The 12,739-nt window shown below is 25.7% G+C and overlaps 1 protein-coding gene across 4 annotated transcripts in view; it reads left to right on the top strand.

The window, feature by feature from the left end:
• LOC107443147 (calcium-transporting ATPase sarcoplasmic/endoplasmic reticulum type) overlaps positions 1 to 12,739 on the top strand; it is a 75,778-nt gene that overhangs the window by 34,962 nt on the left and 28,077 nt on the right. For all 4 annotated transcript variants that reach the window (XM_071177629.1, XM_071177628.1, XM_043048409.2 and 1 more), the window contains exons 2-7: positions 428 to 657; positions 8,152 to 8,169; positions 9,592 to 9,674; positions 9,834 to 9,938; positions 12,081 to 12,219; positions 12,303 to 12,383. In XM_071177629.1, coding sequence (XP_071033730.1) covers positions 540 to 657; positions 8,152 to 8,169; positions 9,592 to 9,674; positions 9,834 to 9,938; positions 12,081 to 12,219; positions 12,303 to 12,383 — 544 coding nt within the window. In that variant the 5' untranslated portion in view covers positions 428 to 539. The remainder of the gene's footprint in view (positions 1 to 427; positions 658 to 8,151; positions 8,170 to 9,591; positions 9,675 to 9,833; positions 9,939 to 12,080; positions 12,220 to 12,302; positions 12,384 to 12,739) is intronic.

A 12,739-nucleotide genomic window follows, 5' to 3' on the forward strand; every position in this document is an offset into this window, starting at 1 on the left:
TGTTTTATCTTTCAAGACAACCTAAATAACAATTTGATTATTCTTTCAGTCAAAATAATAATTAGTTTACCATAAATTATTATATATTTGGCAGTGGGAACATAAAATATTGTAATTAGGGCAGAATAATAGATTTGTATATACAACTGTTTAAATTTTTTATGATTCATTTTATGCAAGATAAATTGACTATTTTTGCTAATGTTGTTATTCACAATTTCTAATTACCTAATCTCATTCTTTATTGTAACTTATTTTCCCTTTGATGAATTTGTAACGTTATAAATTTTTGCTTGTCATAAAATTAAGAATATTATAAGTTCAACAAAGAATAACATTACAAAGTTAAAATTTTATGATATAATTTTTTTTATATATTTGATATTGTGTAATAAGCTTCTGAACTGACATGTATTTGTATCTTTAGGTTTTCTGTGTACAATTTAAAGTGAACCTGTCCATAAATGTGTATGTGAATCTGAAATCATCTATTGCATTTATTTATATTTGTGGCATTTATTCCATGCAATATAAAGACTATGGAAGTTGCTCATACTAAAACTGTGGAAGAAATTCTACAATCTTTTGGAACAGATCCTGAACGAGGTCTTTCAGAAGCACAAGTTAGAAATCTCCAAGAAAAACATGGCCTAAATGGTATGTATTTTTCAAGATCTAATTTTTATATAATTATGGTTTGTGTAAAATACAAATGTTCACTTGACAAGAATAAGGTTGGGACACAGAGTCAGTTGAGCATGTTCCAAATCACCTCAGCTTTTATCTATTAAAACATTTTCCAGGGTGCATAGCGTTTGTAAAAAGTGTTGTTGATTTTGATTTTGATCTTGTTTTTGATTTTCGTTTTTTAAAAGCCCTTAAAGGTGCTTTTTTTCATTGGGTATTTTTAAAAAGTGCTTAATTTTCTCTTTTCCAAATTGAGATTTTTTCTTTACCATGTTGATTTTTGCTACGAATGATGCAGAAAGACCCTGTTCACAGTGTTCTATTCAACGTTTTCACAGTTATTTCAACCCCATTCTATTTCGGCGCATCGTCAGTTCGTAGTGTATGAAAACGCCATTCGTTTTACATGATTCAAAAATTTTGACAATTGTCAAAAATATTGCCAAAAGATTTCTTTTTTGACATGACGGTTAAAACCAGATAAAACCGCCAATTGTCAAACTTTGCAAACCTGCTTAATTATGATATTTTTTAAGTGCTTAAAATATTATTTGAGTGCTTGAAAAGTGCTTAAAAGGTGCTTATTTTTTGTTGAATAATTTGGCTATGCACCCTGTTTTCTTCAGTATAGACTTTTTGAACAATCAGGTTCATAGTGTACATAATTCTTTATTTGATAAGCTTTTTTTTTCAGTATTTATAATATTTTTATAAAGAAAAAAAAAAGAAAAACAACATTGCAAATTGAAGATATAATTGTAATATTTGTTACATAATTTTCTGAAACTTAAGGATCATTTTTACTGCATACGTCAAATTCTCAATTTTCAAATATATATTTCTTCAGACCCTATTCCAATGAAAAATTTACCTAGAAATCTTTAAACATTGTGAAATTTTCATTACGCACAAAATTTTGGTATTGTAATACAACTTCTTAAACAATGTTCATCGAATTTATTGATTATTGGTAAAATCTGGCCATTACATTTCAAATATACTGGAACAAGTTTTTCTAATAGGTCTTTTTCACTTTATTCTTTATCATAATTAAGAAGACGATTTTTATTATAATTGCATTGCTTCAGAAATCTATTTTTTTAAATTCAAATTTCAAACCTTTCCTTTTTCTTACAATTTTTTTTTATTGTTTATAATATAAATTTCTCTACCTCCATTACATACTTTTTAGTGCTTTTTCCCCTTAAAGAGTTATTTATAGTATTGTTATAGTTTGATGAAGTCCTGAAATATCCGGTTTTATTATCAGCAAATGCTATATTATGATGAAATTGGTGATCTCTAAATACTTGTATTTAAATCATACTGTAGGCTTAATAATTTGCAATATTTTTTATCAGCTTTTGAAATAAAATGTTTAATGTGAAGATGTTTTTTTAATTTTTGACTTATAAAAGAATAGCTGTATTAATTTAAGAAATATGATGTGCTATGACAACTTCAAATCCTAGAATGAAATTGCACACTTTTTGGTGGTTTACCACCTATTACCATGGTTCAATGACCTTGTGGTACCTAGTTGCCTTTTTTTTTCTTGCTGTTTGTCTATTCTTTTCCTTATTTAATGTTTTTTATCAGACAGTTTGATACACTGTTCATTGCTTTTTCTTAAAAAAATCATTGAGCATTCTGAAACATTTCATTATAAGATGGTAAATTTTATTGATTTTTGTTTTAAAATTTATTTTCTAAATATTTCTTATATTGCTGTATTAATAAGTTTCAATTAACAAAATTACAAATCTAAAAGAATTTCAAATCTAAAAGAATGCAAATAAGGAACAAAGTGAAAGTTTAGTGTAGTTTTTATGCACATAAATATTGCTCTTATAAGTAGTTGTAGAATGAAAATTTACAATAAAGGTAATAAAAATTTTGCCAATAGTGAAAATATAGTGAGATATAGTCTGGCTTCTTGCACCATTTATGAATTCTATATCCATGTGCATGTATTATTCTGTTTTAACTTTGATATTTATGTAGTCTAGTAGAATTGAATATATGGGGAAGAAAGCTAGTTCACTTAATTTAAACCAGGTCTCAGACAGGCCTCCGAAGCAACATCAGGGCCGTACTGAGGACTTCAAATTATTAGCCAAAAATCAAAAGTCTAAGCTAGATTTCAAGAATCTTAGCCAAAGGCAAATCTTGACAATTTTTTTGGATAAATTTTTTTCCCATAGGAAATTCAAATTAAGAGTAATTTTTCAGTTTGGGAGGAGTAAATGAGAAGTGAAAGGGAGAGCACAAGAAAACGTTTATGTTTAACGTCTTTTAGGGAGAAAAAAAAGAGTAGGTTTTTTAATTTTTGATAGCTTTTTGATTACAGCTTCTTGACTGATATAAGGATAAACCTGAAGTAGCATTTAATCATTTTAAGATTTTGACTTTTTTTTTACATAATTATATTTAATATTAAATGAAGCCTTTCATTCTTTAAATCTTTTAATTCTTAATTAAGAAATTTTTATTGTCTCACTTTATTTTTTACTTTCACAATCTTTGTCATTCAGAAAAAAAGGATTGAGGTAGGAGATTAGTTATTTAAATCATTTTGTTCTACATAATTCTGTTTTATTAGTTTTTATACTTCTCGTAGATATTTTTTAGCAAGAATTTGTTGGGAACTTAACACGTTCATTGCCAATCAAGTGCCGAGGGTTATATCATTGAAGGGTGGTAATCTATGAAGTAAAGTTTTCTAATTTTAACAACCATTTTAGTTTTTAAATTTTATAATAAGTTTATTTAAATAAGCAATGTGTTTTTGTTACAAGAAAACATATTTTCTGCAAAAACAGTTGGATGATAATATGCATCTTACTACGACTTAATCTGTTTTATTGACAATTGTAGGAAAGAATTTTGTCTTGCTAAATCTAGTGATCAGGCTTCTAGTTTGTTCTGTATTTTATGGTAGTTTGTTTCATGCTTACATAATCTCTTTTGTTGCTTACATTACCTGGACTTAATACGACTCGAATTGGATATGCGATGTGTCTAAAAAAATTACTGCAATCGACTAAAAATGGCAAGATTTGTTCAGAAAAATTTAATTTTCGAGTAATTTTTAAGATAGAGTGTATTTTTAAAAAAATTGTATTAATATTTATTTATTTTTTAAATTTGCTTGCCAATACTTTTGCCAAAACACAATTTGTTACAATGTATTTTATCACATTTGACGAGGTGTCTAATGCTTAGCACGGCCCCTGATAATATTATTTATTATGTTGTATTTCTCTCGTGTTAGTGCAGTTTTCTATGGACAAGAGTTTAACTGGGAGCTGAAAGGCATCGTGTAAAGCCGCACCAATATCACTGTCACTGTATTTTGTTTTAAAAGCATGTTTAAATACAAATACATTACAATTTTGAAATCAAAACTATCTCTAAGATATAAACGCCCAACGTCCATCCATCCCTCAGAGGATGGAAGAAAAATTATCAAACATTGACCAATTTGTGGCAGGGTTCGCCAAGTGGGCCCACTTTGAAAAAACCCGCCCGGGTTTTATTGGGTGGGCCCACCTTGAAAAAACCCACTTGGAACGATAAGTGGGTTTTTTCAACAAAAAAATTTTTTTTTACTAGAACTTATTGTTTCACATTTATTTTTATATAATTTATTGTGCAGCATAAATTTGTCAAATAGAGTTGCATGATTTATATGATTAAGTTTTTAATATTAGTAAAGTAAAAGAAACTCAAATATTCATATAATTTTTATAGTAGGTGCTATTGAAAACTTCAAGTGGGTTTTTTCAAAAAAGTAATATTTTAATGATATTAAATCAAATAAAAATTTAAATAATATAGTCTGAAAAGATCAATTTTTCAACTATAGTTGCATGCTTTATATATTAATAAACAGGTAATATAATACATACAGGTAATATAATAATATAATATATTAAAAAAAATTTAAAAGAAACAATTTTTTTCTTTTTTTACCAAGTGATACATTAACAAATTTAAACAGTTTTATTTTCTAGCTTTAAAAAAAAAAAAGCTAAAACTTTTTATAAGAGAACTTTTTAAAATTATTTATCTAAAAATGAAATCATTTTCCTAGGGTTAATTATTTGAAAACAAATGGGACAAGTAACTGATACTCTTTATAATTATACGTAGTTTTAATTTCACTTTCTATTAATCTTATTATAAAAACATGTAAGACCATTAAATATTTATTTCAGTTTTTTATTTAACTCAAGTCAGATGAAATTTTAGTTTTTACTGATTATAAATATTTACAGATTATAATTTTATAATGGGTAATATCCATATGTTTAATAAATATAGTAAATAAATGTGTGTGAAAACAAAAAGATTAATAAACTTGTTCCTTTTATATTACTGCATTTATATTTTATAATTCTTGAGTTAAAAAATTATGAAACGTAATGTACTTAAAAATAAAGAAGATTCAAATATGTATTAGTGATAATGCGTTATTTAAACTTAATATAAAATACATATAACCAGGGTTCCCCAAGTGGGCCCACTTTGAAAAAACCCACTTGGTGGTTTTTTTCACAAATTGTTTTTTTTTTAAAATTTGGTTCAAAAAGAAGTATCTCCTAATACTATCATTGGACATATCGTTGAAGTTAACAAATATTTTAGAAATGTGCATCAAGCACATGGATGGGCAAATGAAAAAAACTGCTTGATGACCAAATGATACTAGGTGGAATTCATATTGTGAGCGCGTAAAAACTTTTGCCAATAATTACCATAAATATGAAGAGATTGTTCTTGAACAATTTTATATGTCAAAAAAATTAAATAATGTTGGGCTTTACCAATAAACTATCAATTGGGAAAAACAGATATCAATTGTTTCTGAAGCTTTAAAAAAGCTTCAACCAGAAAACATTTCAATTTCAGAACCTGTTGAAATATGAATTAACTTACTATCGTGTGATGAATTAGAATCCCATAAACATTTTGTTAAAAGATCAGGCTGTTCAGCCACATCATTTATCAGCATATGCATCCTGGATCCCGAAACAAGGGGACAATTTTTAAATGATGAACAAGACCAATTAGCAGAAAGCTGTCTTTCTAAGCATCATCCAGAATTTCTGCCACGTGTTATGGCATCCAAAATTTCCGATCCTGAATACTTTCCAAAATCAATGATGCTTGACACTGTTATTGAACAGTTTTCATCAAAAAATAGTGGAAAATTATGGCAAAAAAAAAAAAAAAATAAGTAAATAAATAAAATTCCTAGCTTCCACAAAATTTCTGTCAATTCTTTTTTCTTTGCACTCAGCACCAGCATCCTCTGTCTCTATCGAAAGACACTTTTCAACTTTCGGTTTGGTGCAGAGTAAACTTCGAAATAGATTAGGAATAGATAAAGCTACAAAACTCGTAAAAGTGTATTGCCATCTAAGAGAGAAATGTAGACACTTTGAATCTGTTGTATGATAATAATAATAAAGGAAAAAATTGACCTTTTTTTTAAAGTTAACTCTTAACATCTGCTGACAATTTTTAACTATTTGGAGAAAGTTTATCACAATTAAAAAACAGTTAAAAATTAAAATATTACTTTTAAGATTTTTTAAATATTTTTAAGATTTCATTTGAATACAATTTATTTTGTTTCTTTTAATCATGTTTAAAAATATTGAAAGCAAACAAAAAAAAATTTATTAAGTGATACATTAAACAACAATAAACAAATTTAAAGTTTTATTATCTGATTTTAAAAAAATGAGCTATAACTTTTTATATATGCTTTTTTATAATTTTAAGATTAATTTGTTTTTTGAAACTATAAAGTTAAAATGCATATATTTATCTAAATATTTGAAAAAAGGGACAAGTAACTGATACTCTTTATAATTATACATAATTTTAATTTCACTTTCTATTAATCGTATTATAAAAACATTGAAGACCATTAAATATTTATTCCAGTTTAATTTTATTACAGGTAAAAGTCAGATGAAATTTTAGTGTTTACTTATACAACACTATTTAATAAATAAAAATATTTTCACAGTAAAATTTATGAGCACTAAATGAAAAAACCCAAATTTCCCCGGGTTTTTTCAAATAAAACCCAATTTTCCCCGGGTTTTTTCAATAAAACCCAGGCGGGTTGGGTTTTTTCAAAAATTCCCGGGTTTTTTCAAACCCTGATTTGTGGCGATAAAATGATTGGATTGCTCTGATGGTTGGTTGTGTATAATAAAAAGTGACATTTATTGGCTCAGCAGTAGAAAATAATTTTGAAAAGGATTGCATCCAGCTCTTACCACAAATATTTTTAAGAAATCCATGGGATTAGAGTTGAAAAACAATATTTTTATTTGGTTGGTCTTGTGCTCTATTTTTGTACAGTTTATTAACAGTACTGCCTTATTTTTATTAAGATGTTTTTTAAAAATTTATTTATGATAGTGGATCAAGTTACTTTGACTCATTCTCCCCTTTTCATCATTACTGGAAACTTTTATTATATTTATTCAGATTTTGATTATTCGTTACAAGTTTTCGAAATTAGAAAAACAAAAACATAAAAAAGCTTGGTTTACCAATGTTTTCATAGTTATTTATGTGTATTTAGAAATCAATTATTTAATCAAAGTAAAGTAATAATATTTATTTATCAGAACTAAAGTATTAAGAAAAATTAAAGGAATCTCCTTAAAATCTAACTTTTTATTTATTATAACCTCTGTTTATAAATATTATTTTTAACCAGTATCCTTTCATTCAAAGATTTCAATATCACTGTAATTTAAACGCTAAGTAATATCTAGTTAATAAAAAAAATTCATTAAATAAAATAATTATATTTAAATTAATATTTGTTAACAAATAATATCTTATGCCAAAAATACTGTAATTTAAATGTCAAGTAATACACATAATTAAAAAGAACTTAAAATAAAACTATATTAATGCTGTTTGCAAACAGGAAAAAAAATTATTTGTAAAAAAATTTATTAATAAAAAAGTTATAAGTAAAAAACTAAACAAAATCTTGATTTGTCCACTATATGACAGCCCACTGCAAAAAAGGGTCCACTACATGGTAGGTTTCATGCTACATACTAGACCACAGGGTTATTGAAGTGTAGAATTAACTATTAAAGTATGCTTAAATTTTCAAATGTGTTTTTCTCTGACTGACTAGGTAGGGCTCTTTATTATCTGAATGGGCGATTATCCTAATCATTCTTATCAGTTTCATCTTAAAGTGAATTTCCCAAGTCGTACCATTTCCATGTTAAATATTATAATTAAGGGGTAAAACTAAGTTATTTCTATGCATCTGAACTTTTACATTTTAAAAGTAAAAATTAGTAGTGTAAGATTATTAAGATAGTGTGATACTTCTAAGTTACACACTTGTTCTGTATGTAAGTATAATCTAGATAATTGAGAAATAATAAATTTTTTTTTTTTCTTTTCCAGAGTTGCCTGCTGAAGAAGGTAAATAATAATTTTTGTTGCTTTATATATATTATTTTTATTTATACATATTTCAGGTATTGTGTGTCTCTGAATTCTTTGACTCCTTATGAACTATGCATACATATCCTCAGAAATATTAAAAATATCAACCATATAAATATTTTTCACTATTAACTGAGGCAGTTTACCTTTTTAAAATTTAGTAGTTGATAAAAATTTAAATAATCAGGAATATAAATTATACTTTATTTGTTATTTTATATTTAGATGTTTGACTGTTTTGATGATATAAAAACAATTTACATTAACAAATTTTGTTTGAATCATATATGTTTGTTGAGATTAATGCCTACAGTTTTTGCTAAGATTATCATTTGAAACTGCTCTCTTTAAAAATCTTTTCATTGTTTTATCTTGTTTTTGCCCACTTAATCAACAAAAGCAGACTATGAGTATTTATGTGAAACAAACTTGGATTCTATAGTAATGTTCTCTCAAAATTGTTTTGAAATTGATGATTATTGTGGGCAATAAATTTAGAATTTTATAATTATAGCTTTGAATTTTATATTTGTAATTATAGATTTGACTTCATTGATTGCATGTTGTAAAAGATCAAAAATCTATTTAAAATCACATTAATTATTCATAATTAAGTAGGATTCACATTATGTGATTATTTTTGTATATATTTCTTAATTCCTACTGTAAGTAACCATAAAGTGTAATAGAAATTGTCATCTCTAAATCAAAATTTACCCACTACTGTTAAACTTATTTTTATCATGTTATAAGCAGTTGGAAATTTCTTATTGGCTTTCCAGTTACTTGTTCTAAATTTAAAGTTAAAACCATGAGTTTAAAGTTCTAGTTAGTAAGAATTTTTTTTTCTTTACTTTTCAGTTTATGTATAATTTCAGCCAGTTATGGTCATAAATAACATAAGTTAATGAATTTTATTTAAAAAAAATAACAAGTTTAAATATGTTCATCTATAGTATATTCTATATACACTGCTCAAAAAAATTAGGGGAGCCATGTGCTCCCCTAATTTTTTTGAGCAGTGTAGTTATATATATACATACACATATATACACTGCTCAAAAAAATTAGGGGAACACATGGCTCCCCTAATTTTTTTGAGCAGTGTAGTTGGTAAATTTTCATTGAAGAATAAATATAAAAACTCAAAATTAAAAGAAATAAATAAAAAATAATGGAGATCTATATTGAAAGAAAATCAAAATAAGAAACAAATAACGATGCAATAATATCTTTCCACTTATGTCATGATAGAATTTAAAGAACGAATTCGATTTCATTGCCCAAAAACTAAAATTAATTACAAAATTATTTATAAATATCCTACTTATTAATGAAACATTTTGATTATATTCTTATTTATTGCTTTATGTGAGTATTGCCTTTTTTTTCTATTAGGAAAACCTCTCTGGCAGCTTATTCTGGAGCAGTTTGATGACTTATTAGTTAAAATTTTACTCTTGGCAGCAATAATCTCATTTGTAAGTAGTTTTATCTATGAATGCATTTCTAAAGGTTTAATACCTATTTTTGTTTTGTTAATCTCTAATAAAAAAAATTTATATTAATGCTTTTTGATTTCTCTTAGTATGTGAAGTTCTATATATCAAAATATACATTTTTGTTTTTCTAAATTTTAGGTTTTAGCATTATTTGAAGAACATGAGGGGCAGATTACAGCATTTGTTGAACCATTTGTTATTTTACTCATTCTCATTGCAAATGCTGTTGTTGGAGTATGGCAAGTGAGTATTTCATAATTCATAATATTGAAATACTTACTAAAATGCAAATCTACTAAGTAAGGTTTAACCTCTTTAGATTAAGGCTAGTTTGAAATTTTTGCTCCCTAGTATTTTGCATTTATGACAGGGTTTCTACAGTACTAGAAAGCCCTTGAATTTTGTCAAAAAAAAATCAGAGCCCCAAAATCCTTGAATTTCGTGATTGGTTTCTTGAAATTTTTTTAGAGTAATTTTCAGAATAATATCTTCCCTTCATAAACCTTGATGCTTAGTAAGTCTAAATTGGAAAATTGGCAAATAATTTTGGTTTTTGTACTTAGTTTTAGTTTCCGCTCGATATGCAGTGTTTCTTTGAATTTTAAACGTAATTGTTGCATAAACTTTCTGACAGTAGATTAATATCGTTATCCTTAATGGTTAATTGTTCTTTTAATATTTTAATTAGAATCAATAATTTTTTTTATCCTATGTGTTCAGATTTTTGCATTTAATTTTCATCGCTAATAGGTAAAATTTAGTTCTTCAGATTCTATGAATTATGTACAGAATTGAAATTTTATCTAATTATTACAGTTTCTATATACTAAATTTTGATTTATCAAATTTGAAAGACGAGGCTTTGGATTTTAATAAACTTGCAATTGCATGATATATTATTTCAAATCTGATTTAAACCACAATGTAACTGTCAAACCAATTGTATTAGTAGTTGTGGGTTACGCATATTAAAAAGTGCTACAACTATTAAAACAATGTAAAATTGTTAAACTTAATAATATATATGCTTTTTCTATGTCAACTAAGAATTGAGCATTAAAAATATGCAATTTCTGCTTCAAAGTAAACAAAATCTAAATGATGTATATTTTAACAAACTAACTTTATTACTAATTAGATCCTTGGAAAATTTGATTTTAGGTCCTTGAAAGTCATTAAAGTCCTTGAATTATTATTATTATTTTTAATAGAAAATTGAGTAGAGACCCTGTATGAAAAATATGAACTGGTGTAGTGTAACAATATTTTGGTGACTGAGGCCATAAAAGATTTTTGTTATTTGTTGTTTGAAAGATTTTCTAATAAAAAGATAAATCACATCACTTAAAAATTCAAAACTTTTCCTCATAACCCTTGGATTTAGACGTGATAATCATAAGACATGATAATTAGTTTGATTTGGAAAAAAAAGGAAGCTTTTTCTGTATCTGAAATATTTGATTGGCAATGTTTAAGAAGAAACGTCATACCATGCTTTCGATAAATGTAAGATTTTGTGCCCCAAGGAGTTTCTTATTACAGTTTTTCTTTTATTGGTTATTTGAATATCTTGATTTTTTTCTTTTAAATGATAGGAATATATTCTAGCGAGGGCTCACTGATTTAAATCAACTGATTTTTTCATAAAGGAAAAATAAATTATCAATATAAAAATTGATATACAAAGCATTATCATATGGTGTTGCTTAAAATTTTTATTGATTTTCGTAGCTTTAAAATTTACTGTAGATATATTGTAGAATAAATTTCAGTACTTTCAGATGAAATTTTTATTATTTTTTTTAAAAAAAGTGATTATTATTTTTTTTTTTTTTTTTNATTTTTTTTTTTTTTTTGTTGCTTAGTGTCTGTGAATTAAAAAACAAAAATGTTCTTTTTGCAAAAATTATTTTTGAAAAAATAACGAAAATTTTAAAAAAAATCCTAGTTTTAAAGCACAATCTTTAAAATTACATTTTATTTGAATGTTCCAAATATATTCCTAAATCTTGTAAATAGTTTTTAAAAAAATCTTGAAGTATATATAGTTTTTTTTTCTGTCATTATTAATGATGGTCCTTTCAATAAATTATAATAATACTTTGCAAATATTATGTATACCAGTAAAACAATTTTTAACTTGGTAATCTAGTTAGAAATTAGTTATGATTTATATACCAATTACAAACTAAATTTATTGTGGTTTAAAAAAAAATGAACCTTGGTTTCAGCTCAGCACTAGTTAATTTTTGTTGCATAGTTTTTTTACCTTTAGTTTCCAAAGCATTGGGTTCTTGTCTCTTGTGCTATTGAACTGTGTGCCTAAAAGTTATAAGTTTTCTACTAACGTTATTGTAGATTACTTATTTGTATGATAATTTCTAGGAGAGAAATGCTGAGAGTGCAATTGAGGCGCTAAAGGAATATGAACCTGAGATGGGAAAAGTGATAAGACAAGATAAACAGGGTGTGCAGCGAATACGTGCAAAAGATATAGTTCCTGGAGATCTAGTTGAAATTTCTGGTTAGTTCAATAATTTACTTAAAATTTAATTTTTTAAATTTCTTTTCAATTGATTATTTAAGTAATGTTTTTATATTTTGTAGTTGGTGACAAAGTGCCTGCAGATATTAGATTGGTAAAAATATATTCTACAACTCTTAGGGTGGATCAATCTATATTGACTGGTAAAAATTTTATTTACTGTACTGTGACTTATTTTATTCTAATTTCAAAATATTGTTAATGGTTCAAGTATAAATTTTTTAATAATATTTTATTCCTAATGTTAAGTTCTGTGAAGTCAATTGATAAAATACTAAAAAAAATCCTGTCTTAAAACTCATCGTTTTGTTTTAGACCTCAATACAATAGCATTTGCTAATAAAATATCAAAATAAAAATTTAATTTTACATAAAACTGCCTGAAGTTCTTTCATGAATCTGATTTTTCTAGACTTCAATTTTTCGTACTTTAAATTGCAAAAAGTTGATAAGTAAAGAAAAAAAGGAATAGCTAAAGTATAAGTTAGTTGTCATTTTT

This window comes from Parasteatoda tepidariorum, chromosome 2 (assembly GCF_043381705.1).
Source record: "Parasteatoda tepidariorum isolate YZ-2023 chromosome 2, CAS_Ptep_4.0, whole genome shotgun sequence".
Classification (NCBI taxonomy): domain Eukaryota; kingdom Metazoa; phylum Arthropoda; class Arachnida; order Araneae; family Theridiidae; genus Parasteatoda; species Parasteatoda tepidariorum.